This window comes from Salmo salar, chromosome 26 (assembly GCF_965601325.2).
Source record: "Salmo salar chromosome 26, fSalSal1, whole genome shotgun sequence".
NCBI lineage: Eukaryota > Metazoa > Chordata > Actinopteri > Salmoniformes > Salmonidae > Salmo > Salmo salar.
Window position 1 is genome coordinate 31,202,980 of NC_138316.1, and position 26,535 is coordinate 31,229,514.

The 26,535-nt window shown below is 42.2% G+C and overlaps 2 protein-coding genes across 4 annotated transcripts in view; one reads left to right on the plus strand and one right to left on the minus strand.

Moving 5' to 3' along the window:
- LOC106587624 (nuclear factor of activated T-cells, cytoplasmic 3) overlaps nt 1–14,788 on the minus strand; it is an 83,826-nt gene extending 69,038 nt beyond the window's left edge. For 2 of the 3 annotated variants that reach the window (XM_045708155.2, XM_045708154.2), the window contains exon 1: nt 14,327–14,788. In XM_045708155.2, the coding sequence (XP_045564111.2) occupies nt 14,327–14,417 (91 nt within the window). In that variant the 5' untranslated portion in view covers nt 14,418–14,788. Of the gene's footprint in view, nt 1–8,357; nt 8,889–14,326 lie in introns of those variants that run through there. The other variant, XM_045708156.2, reaches the window with a different exon arrangement.
- A 6,105-nt stretch (nt 14,789–20,893) lies between these two features.
- LOC106597432 (putative ATP-dependent RNA helicase DDX28) lies at nt 20,894–24,766 on the plus strand. Its single transcript, XM_014176189.3, has 4 exons — nt 20,894–22,246; nt 22,434–22,517; nt 23,115–23,327; nt 23,542–24,766. Exons 1-4 carry the CDS (start codon nt 21,137–21,139, stop codon nt 23,851–23,853), a joined length of 1,719 nt encoding a protein of 572 aa, XP_014031664.1. The 5' UTR covers nt 20,894–21,136; the 3' UTR covers nt 23,854–24,766.
- The last annotated feature ends 1,769 nt before the right edge of the window (nt 24,767–26,535 follow it).

The window sequence follows — 26,535 nt, forward strand, 5'->3', positions numbered from 1 at the left end:
CACAGCCTTTTACCCGCAACAAGTAAATTTGATGGAAACATCTCTGGTGTGAAAATCGGTCGCCAATCTGATGAAACATAGCTACTGTCAAAAGTCTCATCATTGTCCTACTTCCACATGGCATTGGAAAGGCCTGTGAAGTCTGACTGTACTGTATACAGCATATAGGCTACAGTCTGTATGTGAGTGAAAGTGTGTCTAAATGCTCTGCATGACCAATCTAAGAGCTCATTAGGTGTATGTTTTATGATGCGGAAACCCTCTTGCTCCACAAGCTCCGCCAGCCTCCTCAGATGACTGATCTGAAACCCTCTTGCTCCACAAGCTCCGCCAGCCTCCTCAGATGACTGATCTGAAACCCTCTTGCTCCACAAACTCCGCCAGCCTCCTCAGATGACTGATCTGAAACCCTCTTGCTCCACAAGCTCCGCCAGCCTCCTCAGATGACTGATCTGAAACCCTCTTGCTCCACAAGCTCCGCCAGCCTCCTCAGATGACTGATCTGAAACCCTCTTGCTCCACAAGCTCCGCCAGCCTCCTCAGATGACTGATCTGAAACCCTCTTGCTCCACAAGCTCCGCCAGCCTCCTCAGATGACTGATCTGAAACCCTCTTGCTCCACAAGCTCCGCCAGCCTCCTCAGATGACTGATCTGAAACCCTCTTGCTCCACAAGCTCCGCCAGCCTCCTCAGATGACTGATCTGAAACCCTCTTTCTCCACAAGCTCCGCCAGCCTCCTCAGATGACTGATCTGAAACCCTCCTGTTAATGCCACGGTTTCATCACACTGGATGGTCTTCTGGGGGGAGGAGGGAAGGAAGTTTACAGACAGAGAGGGGGAGGGTTGAGAGAAAAAGACAGAAGAGGGAGGGAGAGAAGAAAGGGGGGGACAAGGGGTAGATATGGGGGAGGGAGGAGTGGAGTGGACTGGGTGCCCTGGCTCACACCGAGACCAGATTAGCCCAGTGGACCGCCACTGAATACCTGGCGAGGGGGCTCCCCTGGGGGTGTCAGACCCCAACCACCTGCTCTCAGGAGGAGAAGAGGGGGAAGGAGGAGGAGAAGAGGAGAGGGGGAAGGAGGAGGAGAGGGGGGAGAGGGTAGTCGGGGATGCATGTGGATCAGACAGGTCTAAGAAATCTGGTCAACATGACCACAACCCTCCTGTCCCTGTTTTAGAACCATTATATCAACAAACTATAGTTAAAATTCCCTCACACACACACACACTCCGGCCCACGTACGTATGCACGCACGTGCGCACACACACACCAACCCACATGCTCAAAGGTTGAATTAATGGATCTTTGATTTATGACATTGATGGAGCCTCATAAGAGATATGAGTCAGTCCTCTGGAAATGGACAAGTTCCTGGTAAGAGATGAGGTCAGATGAGTTGAAAACTCTCCTTTATCTCATCTGAACATCTCAATCTAACCAGACAATGAATAGAAAGCACAGCTGCTTTACTCTACTCCTGGTCTGGCCTGGCCTGAGGCCCCTGCTCCTCTCCTCTCCTCCACTTCTGACAGGCTGCAAGAGGATTGCGTCATACACAACTAAAGTGCCCCCACATCAGACTGCCGATCTGGTTAAATAAAGAGCCCTAAGAGGCTTTGCTGTTCCTAAGCTAATAATAGCTGGAAATCGCCTGGCAGTGGAGTTAAAGAGAAGTTTTGCTATAAGTGATGTAGGATAGGCTTCTCCGTGACACACCCCAGGGTCATCCATGTTGCATTCTCCACCATCCCCAGGCAACCTGACGGGCAGCCAGCTAAGAGGCCTCCTCGGTGGTCTCGACCTGCCTCCGACATCACCTTCTCTGGAGCCCTGGGGATTCTCACTGGTCTGGCTGCCCACGCCTCTTCTCCTTCCCCGGCACAGGCTCTCCTCATGGTCTACCCTGAGTGGGTCAGGGCCATCCGGTCATTATTACTGACACACATCATGTCCTAAGAAACAGCCTCCGGTTATAGCAAGGTGATCTACCACTCTCTTGTTGCCTCGCTCTACCTCTCTCTCGCTCTCTTTCTCTGGTGACAAATTCATCACCATGAACTGTTCTTTCATTTACCCTTTTTCTCTGTGCTGCTACACCTGTGCTGTGTGTGCGTGCGCTCATGCATGCGTTAGTACGTACATACACTAACATTCAAAAGTTTGGAGCACTTAGAAATGTCCTTGTTTTTGAAAGAAAAGCAACATTTTTGTCCATTAAAATAACATCAAATTGATCAGAAATACAGTGTAGAGATTGTTAATGTTATAAATGACTATTGTAGCTGGAAACAGCTAATTTTCATGATAAACTTCGATTAGCTAACAACGTGCCATTGGAACATAGGAGTGATGGTTGCTGATGATGGGCCTCTGTACGCCTATGTAGATATTCCATAAAATCAGCTTCCAGCTACAATAGTAATTTACAACATTAACAATGTCTAAAAAGTATTTCTGATCAATTTGATGTTATTTTAAATGGAAAAAAAACAACAACAAAAAAGGTTTTTCTTTCAAAAACAAGGACATTTCTAAGTGACCCTAAACCTTTGAACAGTAGGGTGCGTGCACTCTACCTGTCCTCCAGAGCCACCTGCGCCACACAGGGCTCAGTCAGTGTGTGTGAGGGCTGGAGGTAACAGTAGTAACCTAACCCTGGGTTCCCTTTGTGTATCCAGGCAGGTTGATTAGACACACGTCTTTGTTTAGACCCCCTACACACTGGGCTTTGTACAGGGCCTGGCTCTCCTTTCTACTCTCCTCAAGAGCTGCTGACTAACACAGAGCCAGGGGCTGGAACAGTGGGGGACTCATTGACTGAAGCAGGACTTGCATTGAGTACTATTAGCCATCCAAGTACCTCTGAAATAACATAAAGAACAGTCCATTTCTAGCTCATCATTTCTGTTACTTACTGTAGTAAAAGGCCATCTATCTACCCTTAACATTTTGCAGCAGCTTTTTAATGATACAATTGTATAACTATTACCGTCTGTAAGAGCTCAATTAGACATTGTTACACAATTATAACCATTATTCAATGGTTTGGAGTTTGGTCAAATAATGCCTTGGATTTGATACATCACCATTATCAGACAATAGTGACTCCCTGAACAACACATTTAATTACTTCCTTTCTGTTCCACCTATCCAACAACTGAGCTGCCTGCCTGGCTGGCTGGCCACCTGCCCCCATTTCTAAACACAGAGGCTGTGACGCACACAGCACGCATACTGTACTGTATTGTAGTGTTAGTAGGGCTGGGCTGGCCTGGCCTACACCTGTGGCCCTCAATGCTGACTAGAGAGGGGGAGGAGTGGGGATGCCTCAAACCTCCCGTTGAACTCGATGTCGGCTACGTGTGTGAGAGAGGGGGAGGGAAAGAGAGACAGAGACAAAAATAGTCTAGGAGTTATATAGAAATAGAAAATAGCTAAATATTTTGTTTTAAAGATGTTTTATTGTCACATACAACGGATAGGTGCAGTGAAATGTGTTGTTTTACAGGGTCAGCCATATTAGTACAGCTTGAGAGCACATCGACAGACTTTACCCAAACCAGCGACCTTTTGGCTACTGGCCTAACGCTCTAACCGCTAGGCTACCTGCCTGCTCCATTTAGTGATGGGCTGAACATAACTTGTGCAGTACAGCTCTAGGTGTCACAGCTGTTAGAAGGAGCGTTTTCGTAGTTCTAGATATTTATTTAACCAGTGAAACCGAATGCAACAATTAATCACCTCAAAATATTAACAAAACAACAAACCGTGATGCAGGAGGATCAAATACACTCACAACGAATAATCACCCACAAACACATGTGAAACAAACATCAACTTAAATAGGACCTCCAATTAGAGACAACGTCAACCTGCTGCCTCTAATTGGAGGTCATGCCAAACAACACTAACATAGAATTGCAAAACTAGAAACTGAACATAGACATACAAAAACAGACAAACACCCCCTGTTACGCCCTGACCTACTCCACCATAGAAAATAACCACTCACTATCGTCAGGACGTGACACTAGGTAGGCCTAATCTACCATGTATTTGATAGATGATTTGACAGGATAGTAGCTTAGCACTGGCGGGACTTTGATGTTATTATTACTAGACCTACGCGGGGCATGAGGGATATAATCCATACTTTTGACTGCACTGTCGGTTTGAAATAGTACATCTGGCTCCGTCGAGGCCCAATGAACCTGACGGCTGGCTTAGTCAACGCTAACACATGTTTGTTAGATAAATAAAGCTCCCTAATTAAGCATCTCATGCAATGATAACATTATAGGACAAACATTGAGTGGCCCAGTGGCCACCTGAATTAAAAAGCCCCCAGTGCAATAGATTCACAGACAAAGGCTATTCATATAGCCTACTATAGCATTTAAACTCATTTTAGTTTACTTACCTAATCAGTTAATATTAGTCACATAAGACAGGGAATTCCCTTTTGCAGAAATGTTATGTTACATTTTTTATATAGGCCTAGGTACTTATTTTTTTCACATCACATATATTTATCCAGTTGCCTATGTACCAATAGGCTTCATACAGCCAACCGTGGTTGGCCACTGACTGTCAAACTACCCAGGCTGCATCCATGGGTTAACAGTGGTCAGGCAGTATGAGAGGTGACCCGTAGCTACAGTACATTAGATGATTGTCCTTTGAGCCGCGAACGCAGTAGTGACAATAACACAGCCCAGCAGCCTGCAATAACCCAGGGCAGATAGATAACATCAGTGGCTACTGCTCTGCTCACCGCACAACCTAGCCAGGGTGACATTTAAACAATATGCCTGTCCTCACTGACTGTGCATACGCCTGATCCAGAGAAAGAGGGGGGAAAGACGGGGGGAGAGCTAGAGAGAGGGAGGAGTGAAAGCAAGGGAGACAGAGCAGAGAAATACTGTGTGGGAGTGAGAGTAAAACTGTGACTGTGCACATGACAGAAATCAGGGTTGACATTTGCAAACTGTGAGTCTGGAAAAGAGCAGACTGAACTAAATAGATATATGAACTAACTGCCAAGTACAGTGTGAAAGGATGGGGTGGCCCCAGAATGTGTGCACACCTCTTAGTGCTAAGTAACACATTGAATTTCAACTACAATATTTGTTTGTCTCCTATAAATAAAACTCAACGCACAGTCAGTTGGAAAACAACTTGAAGGTGGAGCTGAGTAGATGAAGACCTACTGCATCTGGAGTCCTTCACTAACTCAGCATCCCTTAGGGTCTCTGGGCTGAGACAACATTTAACAGACTCATTTCATAATATGTATTATTTGTCATACAGTATAATAGGAATATAATATGTCATATCATCATAATAATGTATGTAATATCCTTCTCCTCCACTTCCCTCTCCTCCCCAGTCACAGTCCCTAGTGATGATGTCCCTCCTCCTCTCAGGTTAATTACACAACTGTAACAGCAGCAGTAAGCTGCTGGCCCTGAGAGTAAATTGTGCAACCATGGAGTGGAGAAGGAAGAGGTGGAGGGGGACCTTTGGGACCGTAAGAAGGAAGTGCAGTGTCCCTGGGTGGAGATATGGCCGTGCTGCCTCTGTCTGGGGGCTTGTGAAGTGGAAGGGAACCCTTGCACACTCACCGAGATGTTTCTCTGCACACCCACAAGGCCATGTTAAATGCCAGAGGGTAGATAGACAAACTGACATTTATATTTCACATTAGCTTCGTCAAGGCTATTTTAATTTAATTACCAAAGGCACCCTCTCCACTAGACACTACACAGATAGTTGTAGAAGGCTTGCATCATTATGTTACGCAAATTAACTCCACTGAAATGTAGGCCTAAATAGCATGGTTTTCCCCAACCAATCAAAGTGTTACTCACCAACAGGCTACCGACATCAAACCATATCGAAATAAGTTGAAAGGTCATAAATTGTTCACAAGCCCAAACTTTCCCACATTTTGTGAAAAACAAAACGTTCATAATGTTTTTTTAGTTAACTTCGGCGGTCCTTCGTGGGAAAATTGTCATCAAAGTCTGGCATTCTCTGGATTTATGGTGCTTTCAAGACAACTGGGAACTCTGAAAAAAACAAGGTTGAATAATGATGACGTCAGTGATCTTCAGGTCAGAGCTCTAGAAAGAGGCCCGAGTTCCGGACATTCAATTCCGAGTTGGATGACCTTTCAAAACCTATTTTCCCAGATGGACCTCGTTTTTTTTCCATAGAGTTCCCAAATGTCTTGAACTCACTGAAAACAGATTTCCCAGTTCTGAGTTTCCAGTTGTTTTGAGCGCGACAAAAGTCATGCTGGATTATATTTATCCTTTTAATCTTGGAAAAAGAGACCCTTAAACCCAGACCACACACCCACTCCACTGAAGAGCAGGCTAGTGGTTGCTTTGAAATGCTTGTAGTTAGGCACTAATCCCTTCCAAAACACTCACTGTTGAATTTGCGATTTCCAACTTGCTATGTAATGTTTATGTCCAATGGCCGATGAGCACAGATACATTTTAACTATAATTTCTCTTCATTATTTATCTTCCTATGACAAGGATTAAAAAGGATTTGCCAGTAGATTGTTGACTTGATTCATGATGATGACTGCTAGCTTGCTAGCTAAGATTTTCAAAGTATGATGTTGACAGTCCAATCAAAGCTGCTGTAGATATAACGTGACTTGACATCATTTTATCTGTGGCCAATGACCTTGAGCCTTCTTGGATGGGCACTTCTAATGTAACTCTATGGCAGCACCCAAGGGGCTTGAATTTTCAAGCTCTACCCTTAGATTTGGCGGTGACGTAGTGTCCCCATGAGTGACAGAACACTGAGCCAATCACGGCACAACTAGAGAACATTACCAACCCCTACGCTCCGTATATGTTCCGCTGGCTGCCCCACCACCAAAGAAAGCACTGAGCTAGGCTGAAACATCTGTATTTTGGAGCTGCCTTACTCAAGAAAGCAAAAACGAGACCCAAGTTTGAATGCGGCTTTATTAACTCAATTTAATTTTATATATTGTTTTACATTGTTTGTAAACTGATATGTGACACGTATTAATGTCACAATAACATACAAAACAGGCATCCTCCCCAAAAAGTAGTTTTTTTTTGCTAGAAAGGTGGGGCTCAAAACAGATGGGGCAGAGTTGCCACTGACTAAAACAGGGCTTACAGGCACAGCCTAGAATAAACTGGGATTCAGCAGCAGCAGCTCTTACTGAGACCTGTGCAATACAGCTATGCCCCGCCTCTTCAAAGAGGAACAGGGAGGGGGATAACTAAATGCAAGAGCTCAACAACTTTCTCTTCTTCCCCCGCATGTTGATACAGTGTAGCATGGCAAGTGGTAGCTTCAGTTACACTAAATGTAAAGTAGACAGATGCCACACATAGCTGCTCGTGCCTCGCCCTGGGAAACAAACATCTCTCTCATCACTCCAGACCAGGGCTCCTCCAGGCCAGACCCCCTCAGCTCAGCTCCACACTGTCCACTCTGGAGGGTTAGGGGTTGGGGCACCCACCTGGCCAACTAGCCCACATATCCTCAGTGTTAACTTATCCAACCAGGGTTCACTGCTGGCTACCACACTGTTAAGCCCTCTCACTCTAAGCTGTGTGCTCCACTGAACAGAGATAGGCTACAGTATGCCTCAAATACCTAATGTACTTTAAACATGTGGAGTCCTGCATAGAGTACAATACACAGCAGTTGAGACTGTAGTGTTAGTGGTCAAAGTATGTTTAAAGGTACACTATGCAGAAATTGCTCTGCCATTTCCTGGTTGCTAAAGTTCTAATAGTTCGCCTAATTTCAGTTTATGAGACAAAACAAGCAAGTATAGTGTAGAGAATCATTGTATCATCTAAATCTCTGTGAAATATATTTTCCATAACCAAAAATATTGTATTTTCAGCTGTTCGAAGTTGGTGTACAAAACTGAAAGTGAAATACGCAAAAAAGAAACTTAAAAACGAGAAGCATAAAAATAGAGCACATAGAACAGATCTACCGCTTCCTAGACTTGCGGTCAATGAGAATTGCAGCTCAAAAACACATATTTCTATGCGAATTGGGTCGGGTCGCCCAAAAAGTTACAGATTGCAGCTTTAAGTCTTCACCACTCAGTTTAACCTTGGTTATACGCCTGAATGTGACAATTTTTTCACAAACATAGGAAAACTCCACAAATTATAGAAATAACTTTGTAATTTATAACTTGATACATTGTTAGCCTTCCAGACACACTTGATAAGGGTCCTGCAACACAGACACAGTCCCTCATCTGAGCCGGTTACACCCCCACAACACACACAGCTGGCCAGAGTCTGGGAGTCGGACATACAGTCACTCACCTGTTGATGTGGCGCACAACATTCTTCCGCTCCTAGCTCCCGTTAAACGGTAACGGTGAAGCGGTGTTGCTCTGTGGACTGGACAGCTTCAGACCTGCCTGCTGCTGGGGGACTCCTGATCTAACAGAGCTGTCTGAAACCTGCCGCCTGCTGCCCTCTACCACTCTCTCTGAGAGCCCAATATAGTCCACCATGAGAGCGATGTAATTTCAGTCTTTCCCACGACTGAGACAGACAGAGCCAGGAGTCAAGTCCAGACAGATGAAGCTGGGGCAAGCACAAGAACAAACTAAAAGTCAAGAGCAACAGATCTCCTACAAAAAAATGACGGACTGTCACTTAGTTGATTTCTTCACTGGGTTTCAGCTATGATGCAATACTACTACATTACAACATCAAACTCTGTACAAATTCCACTCCACAACATAGCAACATGTCAAATGATGTACTGGCGTACGCCAAAGCCAAATCAAACCTGATTACAGTTAGTTTACGCCAAGATTGCCAGTATCTGGAGATTTCATTAGTCTGGTTCAGGCTCTCTCTTAGATGGAAATAACTGGTGGTCTCCCATATCCTTCGTGGGTGAGGAGGGAGGGAGGGAGGGAGGGAGGGAGGGAGGGAGGGAGGGAGGGAGGGAGGGAGGGAGGGAGGGAGGGAGGGAGGGAGGGAGGGAGGGAGGAGAAGAAGAGAAAAGAAAAAAGAAAGGAAGCATGCATGGTCCTTGTTGAGGCTTGCACAGCTCTGAGGTGGTGCTGCCAGACAGGCCACCGGATGTGAGAGAAAAAGGACCAGAAGAGAGAGAAAGAAAGAAGACAAAAAAGGGTAAGAGAAAGGAAAGAGAGCGAGACAGAACCTTTCCTTGTTCCCCTTAACAACAGGGGGGGAGCCGCCCACTCCCCCTCTGTCATTGCACTGCCATCTAAAGCCCACATGGCATGTCTGGGCACTGTGCCAGACACCTTTACTGTATATACTAGGCTCTACTCCTCTACAACTCAGAGAGACACTTTCCCCCTCACTGACACCTCTACCACTCTCTTACTGTTCAACCCACTATTACCACCTCTAGACTGCCACCACCTCCAGACTGCCACCACCTCTAGACTGCCACCACCTCCAGACTGCCACCACCTCCAGACTGCCACCACCTCCAGACTGCCACCACCTCCAGACTGCCACCACCTCCAGACTGCCACCACCTCTAGACTGCCACCACCTCCAGACTGCCACCACCTCTAGACTGCCACCACCTCTAGACTGCCACCACCTCTAGACTGCCACCCCCTCTAGACTGCCACCACCTCTAGACTGCCACCACCTCCAGACTGCCACCACCTCTAGACTGCCACTCAATAGGGCCCTCACTCTCACCACCTCTAGACTGCCACCACCTCCAGACTGCCACCACCTCTAGACTGCCACCACCTCTAGACTGCCACCACCTCTAGACTGCCACCACCTCCAGACTGCCACCACCTCCAGACTGCCACCACCTCCAGACTGCCACCACCTCTAGACTGCCACCACCTCCAGACTGCCACCACCTCTAGACTGCCACCACCTCTAGACTGCCACCACCTCCAGACTGCCACCACCTCTAGACTGCCACCACCTCTAGACTGCCACCACCTCTAGACTGCCACCACCTCTAGACTGCCACCACCTCTAGACTGCCACTCAATAGGGCCCTCACTCTCACCACCTCTAGACGGCCACCCAATGGGGCCCTCACTCTCACCACCTCTAGACTGCCACCCAATGGGGCCCTCACTGACACCACCTCTAGACTGCCACCCAATGGGGCCCTCACTATCACCACCTCTAGACTGCCACCCAATGGGGCCCTCACTGAAACCACCACTAGACTGCCACCCAATGGGGCCCTCACTGACACCACCTCTAGACTGCCACTCAACGGGGCCCTCACTCCCACCACCACTAGACTGCCACCCAAATGGGCCCTTACTTACTTACCTCCAGCCACCTTCTCTATGACAGCTTTTGTGTCATACGGCCATGACAGTTGGGAAGGATGAGAAGGCAGACAGGATCAAAAGGCTCCTAAAAGGTTTGGTGTTACATCTTCACTTTTCACTGTACATAGCCTCGCTCAATTCCACATGAGCACACGAGCTACCATGTAGGCATAGAAAAAGAGTAAAGGTTTGTTTCTTAAATATCATAAGGGAAAAAAGGACCATATTACAGTATATCTATAGTTTATCCCCACTACTCTCAAGTTTCAGTGAGAAGTGAATACGCCCTTACCCTTTAAATGAATAACCTTGTCAAAAATAACCTTCCCTATTCCATTCAACACCGTTGTAGGCCTACAGTAGTGGGGGAAAACCCTTCAGCATTGACCGAGTTAGGCTAATGCCTTTTACTACAGCACTCACTGGAATGCCTCACTTCAAAGGGAACTGCATTTCCTGAACAACAAATCACGAGAGAGAGAGAAAGAGACAAAGCCCTCACCTACAGAAAGATTAACCTAGAGAAGCGTCCCCTCAGACAGCTGGTTCTGGGGCTCTGTGGAGTCTGTTTGTGAACAGAGCCCCAGTACCAGCTGGCTGAGGCGACTCTTCTCTAGGACAGCAACATAATTAGACCCAACAAAATTATGAGAAAGCAAAAAGATAACCATTTGACACACTGGAAAGACTCACCCAAAAAAACAGAGCAAATTGGAATGCTATCTGGCCCTATACAGAGAGTACACAGAGTCAGAATACCTGACCACTTTGACTGACCCCAAATTAAGAACATCCTTGACTATGTACAGACTCAGTGAGCATAGCCTTGCTATTGAGAGAGGCTACCATAAGCAGACCTATGTGCACACTGCCCACAAAATGAGGTGGAAACTGAGCTGCACTTCCTAACCTCCTGTCAAATGTATGACCACATAAGAGATACATATTTCCCACAGATCACACTGACAAAGACTTTCAAAACAAATCAAACATTGATAAACTCCCATATCTGTTAGACAAAATACCTCAGTTTGCAATCTCATCAGCAAGATGTGTAGCCCATTGCCATTGATCAAAGGGCAGCCAGTGGATATACCACTAATATTTATCTCTCCCTACTATTCGTACTACAACTATTGGCACATTGCTAAAACACTGTACATAGCTGATAATATAACAAATATCTTTTTAAACCTTTTTGAATGCAATATTTACTGTTAAATTCAAATTGTTTTTTGTTGATGTTGTTTTGTGTCTTCTCAGGTTTGTTTATTTCACGTGCTTTGGCAATGTAAACACGTTTCCGATGCGAATAAAGCCTTTGAAGAGAAAGTCCAAGCTTGGCACAGTGCAGTCTTCTTAATCACACGTTTATACCCAGTGGTAAGACCTACTGCGGTAGAGTAGGACAGACTGAAAAGTTAAGAAATGGGGTGGGTCTAGACTACATAGGCTCATATGTTTTCTCTCAATGGTTCTTACACTAACGTTTACTATTCAATTAGGCTATGTAAACAAACAGCTGGGTACTACATACCTTACTGACGGGATTCAGAGAGTGACTGAGAATAACATGTCTGTCACTACCTGTAACTAAGGTACTGTTCTATTTGAGAGGATGGAAATCTGCTGGGCTATTTCTCTGGGTTCATAGTTATTTTATTAATAACCATATAATTGCTGTTAACATTACGATCCTCTGTGATGAACATTCATAACAGCACAGTTCAAGGAACTATATAAAAACAATCACATAATTGCTGTTGACATTACGATCCTCTGTGATGAACATTCATAACAGCACAGTTCAAGAAACTAAATATATACAAATGAAGGAAATAGAGGTGCTCCAGGTTGTTCTAGCGAGCCCTGGCTGGTGTGAGTGAGGCTAGGGCTGAGGAGGAAGGAGAAAGAGAGAGAGAGCAATTCAACTTGGAGCCATACCGTTCAACTCACCGTTACTCTGGTTCTGTCTCTGCGTGACACTCCAGTTATTAATGTGAACAGGCACTAGCCATACGGGCCAAGGCACACAGTCCAACCAGATTAAAACTACTTGCACAGTGGCATTTTTTTCCCTTGACTTATTCCAAACGCACTTTTTTTCACTTTTCCCTACTCGTCTCCAAATTAAACTTCTTTATAATCTAGGGAAAAATTGATTGCGGAGGAGAGAGGACTAGCCAAGCCTTGGATTCATAGTTTTGCCAGAGCTTCATGAAAAGGGCAGAGCTAGGCTTAACTCTGTCTAACTCTGCAGATATTGGCCCTATTTAATCAAAACCGGCAATCAAGCTTTCAAGATAAAATGTAAGTTGCCGTCGCCCTACACTGAATTTAGGGTTTGAATTAAAACAGTTTGCAGTTGTGCTTCTTTTAGTTTCACAGAATCCAAGCATGCATTCTAGCTATGTGAAAGACAGATGCTTTTGAAATAGCATGGAACTCCTAGATCTGTGGTTATGAATGAATGAATGGCAGCTTGCTTGTCTTCTTGTCTCAGAATGGTTAAATCCCTTGTCTAGTCTTGTTTCCAAAACAACAATCCAAAATACACAAACAAAACACAAATAGAATATTGTGGCATGATGTATCACCAGACTTCCACAGATCTGGTTCTTTCTCTGCACACCTGGTCACACGGACAGATTCTGATATGAACCCCCACCTCACACACACACACCTCTATCTGTGAAAGTTAAATACTGTATTGGGCCACTGTGGCCGGCAAACTGAGCGCAAACTGTAGAGATGATTGAAATGGCAGCAGGGTGACATACGGTTATTGGATGTGTTTGGACCTATTGGCAAAAGAAATTATGCAAAAAAAAACTGTTTGAACTAGGTTGTGAGGCGTCTTATATACTGGGAAATATGTAGTTTCAGTTTATTAATTCAGTTTCATTTATTGTGTTGTTTATTGTTGTAATGGTGTTTTGTCAAGCTGCATAGTCAATGTACCAAATACTCTAATTTAAACATACATCTTACACATTTGTCTGCATTACAAATAAATAGTTAAAGGGAGTAATATTACTTGATGTAATAACCTCTTAATTTCTGAGAAGGTAATTTAGAATAAATAAGCCGAAAAATAGAGAATATTTGCTTGCTTGTAATACTAATAACTATGTTATTACATTCACTATATTGCTATTTATGTCTAATTGTTGTACTTTTTAAGTTCTATTCAGTATTATGATCAACAACATCGATTGCATGACCACTAACGTTACTAACAAGTTAGATTACAAATGGAAGAGTTGTGAATGCACGGTAAAGTTTCTTACAATATGACGTTCCCAATACTGCCAAGTTCATAGCATTGCTGTTTCAAACCGATTCAATGAGTTTTCTGAAGCCTAATCGATGATAAAATGGATTGATTGGAGCTAATGTTTGAAACAAGTAGAGCTGATAGGCAGGCATAAAGCATTCTTGTTAAGCTATAGGTGTCTGAATAACTGACAGCTGTATCCTCTCGTGAGCTACCTATCTTTACTACTCAGCTGTCAAGCTAGTCTTTTGAAATACATTTCTAGCTAGCGCCATTATTATTTATGCTAGGAGCCACATACACATTTCAGCATGTGCTGCAGTATTTAAACATATTATTTATACATTATTTAGTACAGTTTTGCAACTTTTGGTGGGAATTAGCTAGTTAGCATGAGGACACCGCTATTTGACAGCTGCTGTCGCGCGCCTGTTTGCTGTTTAGGCTCATGTTCCTAAAACCCCATATTTTAACTGTGGAAAAGTCAGTGTGTAATTGCACATACAAAAATAGAAAAGACTAATGTTGATGTTCAGCCTACTTATTCTACTTTCTGCTGCCAGAACATTCCCTAGCTTGTTCACATTAGCTAATCTGTTGCAACCAATGCCCCTTCTGCAATGTTCTTGCTGTTTGCAAAGTAATCGCATCTGTGCACTCTTCTACGTCAAGAGAAGTTTACCGGGTATTCGCGGCAAAGATAAAATTCTAACCTGCGGGGCCTAGCGACTGCTGTTGGCCGTCCTCTCCGAAGATCAGCCTGAAGTCCAGCTCCTCATTACCAGTGCAATTTGCAGTAGTCATCGGGGTTGACAGCTCGGGTTCACCCGTCACACGAACGACGGCTAATGCAAAATACTATTTTAAATGTCACAACATTTACAGAACTAACGAAACAACAAAACTTATTTATTTAGCAAATCAAAATCGTAGCGAGCAATCGACCCGCGAGCGGCGTGAACTAGTTTTTCTTCCTTGATTACAAATCCCAAAACTATTCTTCCTCCCCGGCGACGTTTGGTAATAAAATGCTCGTAAAATGTTTGATTGTCCTAAAGCGAGTCTACTCTTTTGTCCTTGCGAACGTTAAATTGATTTATCGCTGTTTGGTGTCAACAAGACAGACAAGGTTGTCGGTGAAACTGACTCCTCTCACTGGAGCGCCTTCTATCCCAACTTTTACTAACTGCGCGTGACAGGGCAGTTCCAGTAGTGACGTCAGCAAACCCGGGTACACAACAGAGCGCACGCACGCTCTGTCTCTCAATTCAAAGGGCTTTATTGGCATGGGAAACATACAGTATGTTTACATTGCCAAAGCAAGTGAAAATATAATAAACAAAAGTTAAATAAACAATCAGAAATTAACAGTAAACATTTATCTCACACACGCACAAACACGGATAAGGCTGGCAAGAGATCCTGGGATATGTAGTTAAATCTCATATTGAAGCTCAACATGGACCTTATTATTATCGTATAATAAAGTTATGCAGATGTACAGCACTGTTGTCCTACTCGGATTTAATCAGAAGGAAAGGACACTTAATCACATTTTCTGTAATTTTCCTTTTGACTTTTCATTTATAATGTCTCAATCCCTATTTTGAATGTATGCAGGCTCTCATATACTGTTGGCCTACATCTCTGCCAGACACAATTACAGTTAAAACGGACCATGCTGGCTCAAATTAACTAAATGTCCTGTGTTCACGTTGCCTTTTGGGCTATAGGAATTCAACAGACTGCCTGCCCCAAGGTCTATGCAATAGTTCTGCATGTCGATGATGAAGTCTGTGACATATGTATTAGTATTTAAATCTGTCCTTATACTAAGTAGGCCATCACACTTTCCTGGAATGCATTGCTTATGTGATTAGTTCAATATATCCTATACCCTATAGCAGGGATCATCAACTAGATTCAGCCACGGGACAATTTTTTCTTGAGCAGATGGTCAGGGGGCCGGAACATAATTACAAATAATTTGTAGACTGCAAATTGACCGCAAGAAGCCCAAACAGATATACCATTTGACTAAAACATTTCAAACCTTGCTTACATTTTTATATGATCACATACACAGTATATGTCTATTAGGCGTGGGAATACTTTGAAACAGAGTTCAAAAATTAAAATCACGTGGAGCTGATTTTCTAATGTTTTTACAGTCCTTTATGTCCAACATTTATAAAAATGGGCCGCCAGTTGCGGAACCCTGCACTATAGACTATATGAATAGTTTTTCTGGCCTGGGCAGATCAAGTAAACCTTTTGACCCTTTCGTGTTGAGCAGATTTTACAATCACTTTAATTGTATCACTGCCAACCATTCTGTGCATCATTAGATTAAACCAAATTATAGCCTACCTTCAACCCTTCAGTGCCGTTCTAATGATCTCTGTCTTTGTTACTATGCCTACCTGTTCTCCAGGGCTTTCTCTGATAGTACGCACTTAAATATATATATATATATATATATATATATATATATATATATATATATATATATATATATATATATATATATATATATATATAAATTTACTTCAACTGAATGTATGCTTAAAAATGATAACAGTGAATGAAAGTTTAGGGTCACATTATAAATAAATACAAATATATATATATATATATATATATATATATATATATATATATATTAATTCAAGAGTGCAATGTACAGATCAAAAATTGCGCAATAACTTTAGCTCAGATAGAGCCTCGCACTACTGGCATTCAACTGGTAAAGCTAAGAAGAGCTACTGGGAATTATTGCAGGGTAAATCTGATGGTAGAATAAGTAAGAAATAAACACAGCTGCTCAGAGAGTTGTTCCTCCTGATAGTATCAAGATTTCCCCTCTAGCCACCTACTTATGCTAAGTTATACTGGATCAACACTTAGGGCCTCCTCTATAAACCTCTGTACTGTTGTAGCTTTGATTGTTGTACTGTAAGTGCAACAATAAAAGTTGCTGGTTATTGATTAAAGATACAGCAATATAAATATGTAAAACAGGGACATTCTCCTAACATCATTGCATTTCTTCATCATAAAAATGAATTGCTCAATCGGTAAAAAACATCAGAGGTTCCATTACATCAGAGGTTTAATAACATCAGAGAGGTTTAATAACATCAGAGCGGTTTAATAACATCAGAGAGGTTCCATTACATCAGAGGTTTAATAACATCAGAGAGGTTTAATAACATCAGAGAGGTTCCATTACATCAGAGGTTTAATAACATCAGAGAGGTTTAATAACATCAGAGCGGTTTAATAACATCAGAGAGGTTCCATTACATCAGAGGTTTAATAACATCAGAGAGGTTTAATAACATCAGAGAGGTTCCATTACATCAGAGGTTTAATAACATCAGAGAGGTTTAATAACATCAGAGGTTTAATAACATCAGAGAGGTTCCATTACATCAGAGGTTTAATAACATCAGAGAGGTTTAATAACATCAGAGAGGTTCCATTACATCAGAGGTTTAATAACATCAGAGCAGTTTAATAACATCAGAGAGGTTCCATTACATCAGAGGTTTAATAACATCAGAGGTTTAATAACATCAGAGGTTTAATAACATCAGAGAGGTTTAATAACATCAGAGAGGTTCCATTACATCAGAGATTTAATAACGTCAGAGCGCTTTAATAACATCAGATATGTTCAATAATAGCAGAGGTTTAATAACATCAGAGAGGTTCCATTACATCAGAGGTTTAATAACATCAGAGGGTTTAATAACATCAGAGAGGTTTAATAACATCAGAGAGGTTCAATAACGCCAGAGAGGTTTAATAACATCAGAGAGGTTCCATTACATCAGAGGTTTAATAACATCACAGCAGTTTAATAACATCAGAGAGGTTCCATTACATCAGAGGTTTAATAACATCACAGCGGTTTAATAACATCAGAGAGGTTCCATTACATCAGAGGTTTAATAACATCAGAGAAGTTTGATCAAACCAGGGAGGTACATAACACCAGAGAGGTTCAATAACACCAGAGAGGTCCAATAACATCATAGAGGACAGTTGAATGTCCCCTCATACTGGATTACATCGTTCAACAATGGAAACCTTAAAGTGCTGATGTCTGACTCTATATGACATATGCACACAGGAGTTAACAGAAATCAAAGGGAAATATCATTTACTGCTCATTTCTCCTCAATAATACATTAAGTACATGAATATTACTTTAAAGAACCGACATAAATCATTAATTGATAACTCTTCTTGGACATTATTCATATTTGTGGAGTTTAGGGGAATATATTCCAGTAGTGATATAGGCCTATATAGAAAAATATGAATTTTTCTGCAGCTGTCAGAGGTGCATTGAGACAGAACACTTGCATACACAGAATCCTCTTATCCAATATTCGTGAAAGATAACGGATACAGCAAAGATAAGAAAAAAACAAGAGAATGTTTTTGTTTGACACGTGGGCGTACAGACGCTGAAGTTCACCAAAACAATGCGGAAAAAAATATCACATTTCCTGTGGTCTAAATTTCCAAGCAAAAGCACTCACTACATGTAAACCTCATTGACATTCACTGTATGCCATCAGCTGGCGAAATTGAAATCGATTACAAAATATACTAGTTTGAGATCATAAAACTGCTATAGGTATGTTACCTTGACAGTGCATGGTTGAGTTCATTTAGAAATTACAGTTTAAATCAAAAGACAATTCAGTGTTGAAGCATAACCCTCTCTTTTGGTACATTAGGCAACAAACGAATCACTGCATTTTATAGCTGCAATATTGATATTATGGGAAAATGATTGGATTTATATAGGACAAGGGTGTTATGTACAAAGGTGTTATAAAATAGAGAAATAACATAATTTACTAACCTTGAAGTTGCCTGATGTTATTTCACAAAAGTTATTTTGAAAGTTCAGTTTTAATAAACCATATTCAAAAAATATTCTATTAAGATTTAAAAAGTGACTAACAGATTTAGCTCTTGCCTACCTCACAACCTGTCCAACACTGTAAACACTGACTCAGTAGAATTTGTATGCATTCTCTTTTGTATGGTAGGTTATCATTTGTTTTATTGACATCTGCATGAGTACAATGCAGAATGCATGGGTATGTATGGTATGTAATGTATATGATCGTCATGACTCCAAGGCATTATAACACTACTGCTGTAAGAGCATGTCTCCAGACCCACGACTGGTTGCTGCTTAATTCAGGTTACCTGTGTGCCTCTTATCTTCTCAGATGACCTTTAAAGGGAGAAGATAAAGAACACAGTGTACACAAATTGTGTGGGAGGGTGTGGATGTGGTTAACGATATTAAGTTCTCGTAAAGAAAGTTGTGAGGGAAAAAATAAACCCTCTACCCCCTCACTTGTCCTGTGTGTGAGAGAGGTATGTGACGTTCTCTTTCAAGGATTGAGGCTTGTGCATCTGCACAGCATAGTACACAGATTGCACAACTTCAATGCATCACCTTGACTGACATGAGCCATAATATGGGTTAAATATTGACTGTTATTATTATTATATTGCACAAGAATCTGTCTGAATTCCTCACTTGATGAGGAATGAGGCCTATTTCTACTTTTCTAAATATGGAGAAGACAGGATTATTTCAGGTGTATTTTATCTGAATTCTAAAGGATTTTCTTTAGGCCTGCTTGTTTGTATTAAAATACAGAACCACAAGAAAGCAAATGGCAGGAATGTATCTATTTCATATTGGTACATAACTGAACTGAGTATAACAGTAAAAAGCATTTTCACTGAAAACCTAAGTGAAAATAGCTATGTCTAGACACCATGTAGCCTATTTATAATTTTAATTAAATGTCAATTGAACCTTTATTTAACTATGAAAAAAATTCAAAAGTATACTGGAAAAACTGGCTGAGAAATTGGCACCAAAATTATGAAGAAGAGTGTAAAATGCATACACAGGATAGTCATCGAGTGGAGCATACGACAGGTTTTGTGGCTTATGGGTTTGACTTACTGGTTTTCATCCTTGATGTAGGCTGCCCTCCACTGTTTACTGAAAGAACAACAACAAAATCAATCAAGACCCAACATTATTCGCCTCTCCTCACTGCTCACAGCTTTCCCGTAGTTCTCTCTAATACTGTCAAAGCTCTTCTATTTTTCCTCTTTTTGCCACCAGTACTGTTCTGGATAGCAATGTCAGGGTGTCGCCCAATGCTTGAACCAACAGTCAACACGTGACACAGTCAGACACCCTATTACTGACAGCGTATGTGTGATGTTCTGACGCTTCAGAAAATCAATCAGACAACCAGTTCATTCAGTGCATGGGAACTGTGCCTGGTGAGGGATCAATACTGGTGACAGATCAGTAATTACGGAACCACAAGATCATCAGAGGCAATCTTCATCATCAGGTCCAGGGTGAATAGAGCTATGAGCTCATCATGTGGGTTGTACCATCACATTGGCTTTGATCTAGGGTGGAGAGAAGTTCAATAAATGTATGACTTTCTTGTTTGTTTTTAGTGTATAAATGTACAAGTCTATTCTATTTATGAAGTATGTTCTTTTAGGTCAGCAGTGTCAAAGAAGACCTGAATGGGTACTGGTCCTGGAAGTCACCATAAGGTTATCGCAAAATATCGATTTTAATATCAATTATTATAAAATAGTTCAAACAGGTATGGGCTGGGGATTTAGAATGCCAAAAAAGGTCCACAGGTTGTCAGTGGCTCTTCAGTACAATAGTCTACAATAATGATTTAGTACATGTATCATCATGGCAGAGCACGGATAGAAGCACATCAAACTAGTCTACCACACATGCATACACAGCAAAGTTTAACCATACTAGTAAGGATCAATATCAAAATGGTCTTAAGACAGATACATGCATAATTTAATTTAACAATTAACCCAGTATTGAAACACAATAATGACTTGGCTGGCTGTCTCCAATCCACACAGCCAAACTCAAGTTGTACTCAAGTTCAATAATACACTAACACAACACAGAATTATAAGACTGATCCCATTGTGGATGGAAGTTGGCCCACAAATTTGACCCTGTTCCATTCGAGTACTACACAGGTAGCCGACACGTACTATTAAAAAACGTTCCATAATGTACATTACATCTATCATACTTTATAAACAGCAAAATATCATAAAAACAACAACTGGAGAGCATTTTTTGTTGTTGTTGAAATGTCCATTATATATATTAGATTTCTATCTGGGCTACCCGTTCTATTCAATAAGGACGGCGTCATCTCTTGCGACAGATCGACGTCATCATTATTCGCCACCGACGCATGTGCAATTAAATGTTTGAAATTAAACGGAAAATACAGTCCGGTAAGAACGTATATAATCAAATGTATCTTGTTCTCGGAAGAATTTGACAAATTATACACTATAATGAAATACAACAGAAACGGTATTGTCTATTTGTTTGTGAAGACGTGCACCAGCTGATTCCTCCTACTTAACGTTAGTTAGCTAGCTAATTTACCATCAGAATGCAGTCTGTGAAGTTCGGCTACTCAGTGTTGTTTACGTTGATATCAAAACACAACTACTCGTCCTCGGGTCATTTCAGAGCACTAGCATGTAGTCATGGTACAATCAGTTCAGCCTGTGGTGCCCATCCCATGTCAACCACAGCACAGCCTGTGATCATTCGTATTCCCAGACACATGCAGGTAGAACATGTGAAGCAGGTGAGAGGCAAGAACAAAGTCAACACCATCAAGGCTGGCAAGCTCCTAATCAAAAGCAAGAACCCAGAACTGAATCAGTCCGCAGGCTACACAATTGGGAAATTTGAGCAACCCCATCTTTCCTCCAAAGGATGGAAACACAACAAATCATTTGGTGACTACTTCACAGTTAACAACACTCAGCGTACTCCACCCTTTGTCACTGAAATCCAGGATGAGGAGGGTGACAAACTCAAAGAGAAGAGTAAACCTATTACATTTCACAACCTTCACCTCTGCCCGGACTTAGTGGAGGCTTTGGGCAAGGACAACATAACTCGCCCTACAACCGTTCAACTACAAACCATCCCCAAGCTCCTGAAAGGCTACAACATCCTGTGCGCAGCTGAGACGGGCAGCGGCAAAACCCTGAGCTACCTGTTGCCTGTCATTCACAAACTACAGGCTGAGAAAGCAGCAGATTCCGAGTCTATAGAGACCACACCCAGGACTCGCTCTGTTATCATTGTCCCCTCTAGAGAACTTGCTGACCAGGTCTCAGCTGTGGCCAGGAGCCTGTGTGGCCCATTCAGGCTGATGGTGAAGACAGTGGGAGGTGGGAGAGGTGTGGGCAACATCAAGCTGGCCTTCACCAAGGGTCCCCCGGATGTGTTGGTGGCCACACCTGGTGCCCTCGTCAAGGCCCTGCGGAGACGCTACCTAGACCTTGGGGAGCTGAGCTTCATGGTGGTGGACGAGGCAGACACTATGTTTGATCCCAGCTTCTCTGGCATGCTGGAGAGCATCCTGGCCCAGACCCACGTGGCCTGCGACCCCTCAGAGACCCGGGGCCCCGGCCCCACCCGCAAGGCCCAGCTGGTGGTGGTGGGGGCCACGTTCCCCGGTGGGGTCGGAGAGGTTCTCAGTCAGGTCATTATCATTACTTTTTCCTACATTGGCTGCATCCCAAACTCCCTATACACCCTACTCCCTATACTATAGTGCACTACCACATAGGACTCTGGTCAAAAGTAGTGCATATTCCTGCCTCATTATGTAAAATCTGTTGAGACCCATGGAAAATGCACATTAAAATGAGACAGACTTGTTCTTATAGGTGACGGACCTGGGCAGCATGGTGACCATCAAGAGCAAGAATCTTCACTTCCTCATGCCACATGTAAAACAGACCTTCCTGAAGGTATTCCCCACCTTTTCTTTTTCTTGTTTTCATTGGTTTGGTATTAGTGTTTTGTTTCTTTGGTGTTCTTCAATATTATAAAGTGTCTTTGGGTCCTATATAAAACCATGTACTAGTACTTAGGTATTTATAGTAGAGCTGTCAAAGTTAATCAGTTAACTGGAGTTAACTTTTTGTAATTTTAGTGCACCCTTTTTTTTTTGTTGTGATTATTCACATTGTCTGAAGGCATTAAAAATACATCATCTATACAGCTAAAAACAACAATGCGATGTCAAATCAAGTTGACATTGAGGTTAAAGAAAGAGTTCATCAATTTATCAGATGTTGCTTAATGTTACTTTGGACAAAATCAAGATGTCAATATTCCATAATGCTTTTTGTCAAAAAAATCTATTACAGCTCAAATTGAGCAAATTCTGAATTTGCGATTAATCGTGATTCATCATAGCAAATCCTGCGATTTAACAGAATACTATGAATTACATTAGTATACTATAAATTATATAGTAATTTATAGTATTAAATTAAAGTATAAATGATAGAATATAATTTACAGTATACTATATATAACAAATTATATTATTCAATGTTTAGGTGAGGGGAGCTGACAAGCTTCTGGAGCTCCACCAGGCCCTGAAGGCAGCAGAGCAGGACAAGGCTGGGGTGTTGGTGTTCTGTAACCGGGCTTCTACAGTCAACTGGCTGGGCTACTCCCTGGAGGACATGGGGCTGAGACACGTCCGACTGCAGGGGGAGATGCCTGCCTCCCTCCGGGCTGGAATCTTCCACTCCTTCCAGAAGGGACAGGTGATATGAGACGAGAAAATACCTTCTCAAACTCCATGTGACAATATCTATGTCCATATTGTGTGACAAGCTCCATGTCACACAATAAAGAAACACTAAAAAGACACCCAGTAAAAATAACACATTGACCACAGATCATAAGAAAACACATAGCTAATATGTAATTAATAACAGAGACACGGTATAGGCTACGTTTCACATTCTATCCCTATAGGTGGACGTGCTGATCTGTACCGACATCGCTTCCCGAGGACTGGACACCCAGAGGGTCTGTCTGGTGGTCAACTACGACTTCCCAGAATCCCACACAGACTACATCCACCGGGCGGGGCGGGTGGGCCGGGCAGGGAGTGTGGAGGATGGGGAGGTGCTCAGCTTCGTCACCCACCCCTGGGACGTGGAGCTGGTGCAGAAGATTGAGACGGCTGCCCGGAGGAGGACAAGTCTGCCTGGGATGGAGTCCTCCATCAGGAAGCCTGAGCCCAAAGCAGCTGAAGAGGAGGAGGAAGAGGGGTTGCCCTACTAGTGGGTCTGCCACAAATAAGGATATTACCAAAGCAGAACTAACTTGTTTGATTAATGTTTGATTAATTAGTTCAGTAAAACGATTGTATCCATGATAGCCCAAACCAGCTGTGAGACTGAATCCTTTCTCTCCAACACAGGCATGGTCGTCTTTTAATTTGACCTTTTTAGATGCCATATCATGTTTGAGACTGGAACTATGATCTGACTTCTCTTTTTAACCCAGATGGTTACCACATGTCATTCCAAAGAGGAAGTGTCTTTGGTAATGTACAAAAATCATGCCCTCTTACAAGCAGCAGGTGTGTGGCACGTTACAGCACTTCTCACGGGTAACCATGGGGTGGCAGTATTTACTTTATTTGACCTGTCATACAGCAGTCATACAATAACCAGAGAAGGGCTATGGCCGAATATAGCCTTATTTTAATGCTCGTCCACATGCGGCAAGCCCTTCGTTTATGGAATTGAACTCAGCAATACTAACTTGTTTTGGTAAAACATAGGTTAAAGAATCTAAAAAACATTGAGAACAAGTATGGAATACTGATTTTACTTTTCCTTCCAGAAATGAAAATAATTTCCTTTAAAAGAAAGAGTAACTCATAAAACCCTTCATTAGGGTGCCACTGAGACAACGGTGCTAATCTCTTCTCACTAACCACAGGTAGGCCACATTAGCATATTACGTTTTGGAAAGTGGTCTTCACTCTGTTTCTGCTTTTTTGTGTGTAATACAGAAGCACAACATTAAAACCTCCATATGTAGAAATGTCCATTAATCTACAGTCAAGTTGGATTCAGGCCCTAGCCTTGAAGTCTATCCCATTGATGCCTGCGGTTACTTGTTTTAGAGGAAGCAAGATGTTTGAACATGAAAATGTGTCGGAGTGAAAATAAATATCTTTGTGAAATCTGGTTTCTAAATATGCCTCTTTATTTTCTCACATGTTGAGTTTGCTTTAATTGTACGAAATATAACGTCACCAGGTTGCTGTACCATAAACATATACCTGTAGACATCCTTGTGCTGTACACATCCAGACTGAGTGAGACTTGAGCTTTTTAGGAGTTCTTACAGTATTACTACACTAAACAAAAATATAAATGCAACATGTAAAGTGTCTGATCTGAAATGAAATGTTCCATATACACAAAAGGTGTATTTCTCTCAAATTGTGTGCACAAATTTGTTTGCTGGGGACAGTAAAAGGCCACTAAAATGTGCTGTTTTTTCACACAACACAATGCCACAAGTGTTGAGGGAGCATGCAATTGGCATGCTGACTGCAGGAATGTCCACCAGAGCTGTTGCCAGAAAGTTGAATGTTCATTTCTTTACCATAAGCCGCCTCCAACGTCATTTTAGAGAATTTGTTTGTATGTCCAACTGGCCTCATAACCGCAGACCACGTGTAATCACGCCAGCCCAGGACCTCCACATCCAGCTTCATCTGCGGGATTGTCTGAGACCAGCCACCCGGACAGCTGGTGAAACAGGAGTATTTCTGTCTGTAATAAAGCCCTTTTGTGGGGAAAAACTCATTCTGATTGGCTGGTCCTGGCTCCCCAGTGGGTGGGTGGGCCTATGCGCCCCTGCCCAGTCATGTGAAATCCATAGATTATGGCCTAATTTATTTATTTAAATTGACTTTATTTCAACTGTAACTCAGTAAAATCGTTGAAATTGTTGCATGTTGCGTGAATATTTTTGTTCAGCATATATTATTTTATTACTATATTAGGAGCAGTCTTGTACTCCATTAGTAATTACAATGTGCTTATCAATGCACTTCGTTATACTGAAAGATGATTTAGTATAGTAAATAAAATAAAACATTTGGACAAAGCAAAGCCTAACATGAGAACTAAGGGTAAAGTTTAGCAGCAGGCGGTCTGAACTGAGTGTAGGTGTTCCAGGGTGTTCACATCAGAATCCCTGGAATGTTGTTGTGCTTATACTTCTGTCTGCAGCTCACTCTGTGGGTTAACACCACCTTACGGGTTTTTATTTTTAATTTCAAATTCCTCTGCCCTGACAACGAGTACCAAGTTCTTTCCTCTACTACACTCTGCCCTGAAAACAAGAGCCAGCGTTCCTCCTCTATAGTAGACTGCGGGGGCTAAGTGCGTCGTTAGATGCTTTTTTGGCCTACCGCGTCACTTTATACACAGAAAATCTCCACTAAACATAGAATCACATGGTTCATCCCTATCTCTCTGCTGATAATTTCAGAACAAAGTTGACTACAAATACAAACTTGCCAATGTCTTTGCAATTGATACAAACAAGCGACGTATAAAATGATGCTTCAAATAAAAATAGATTCCCCACAATTAACTTTTAACAAGGCACACCTGTTAGTTGAAATGCATTCCAGGTGAATACCTCATAAAGCTGGTTGAGAGAATGCAAAGAGTGTGCAAAGTTGTCATCAATGGTTATAAAAAGGGGAAAACTAATGGGAACTTCTCTCAATCAGATTTTATGAAGTTGTCATATGCGTTATAGTGATATTTATTTGTTTGTGTCAGTTATTCTTTGAAGAATCTAAAATACACTGCTCAAAAAAATAAAGGGAACACTTAAACAACACAATGTAACTCCAAGTCAATCACACTTCTGTGAAATCAAACTGTCCACTTAGGAAGCAACACTGATTGACAATAAATTTCACATGCT

Coding starts and splice junctions, on each gene's coding strand:
- LOC106597432 (XM_014176189.3), top strand. CDS start 21,137: ATGCAGTCTGTGAAGTTCGGCTACTCAGTGTTGTTTACGTTGATATCA. Junction 22,247..22,433: donor TCGGAGAGGTTCTCAGTCAG/GTCATTATCATT, acceptor TTGTTCTTATAG/GTGACGGACCTGGGCAGCAT. Junction 22,518..23,114: donor TAAAACAGACCTTCCTGAAG/GTATTCCCCACC, acceptor TTCAATGTTTAG/GTGAGGGGAGCTGACAAGCT.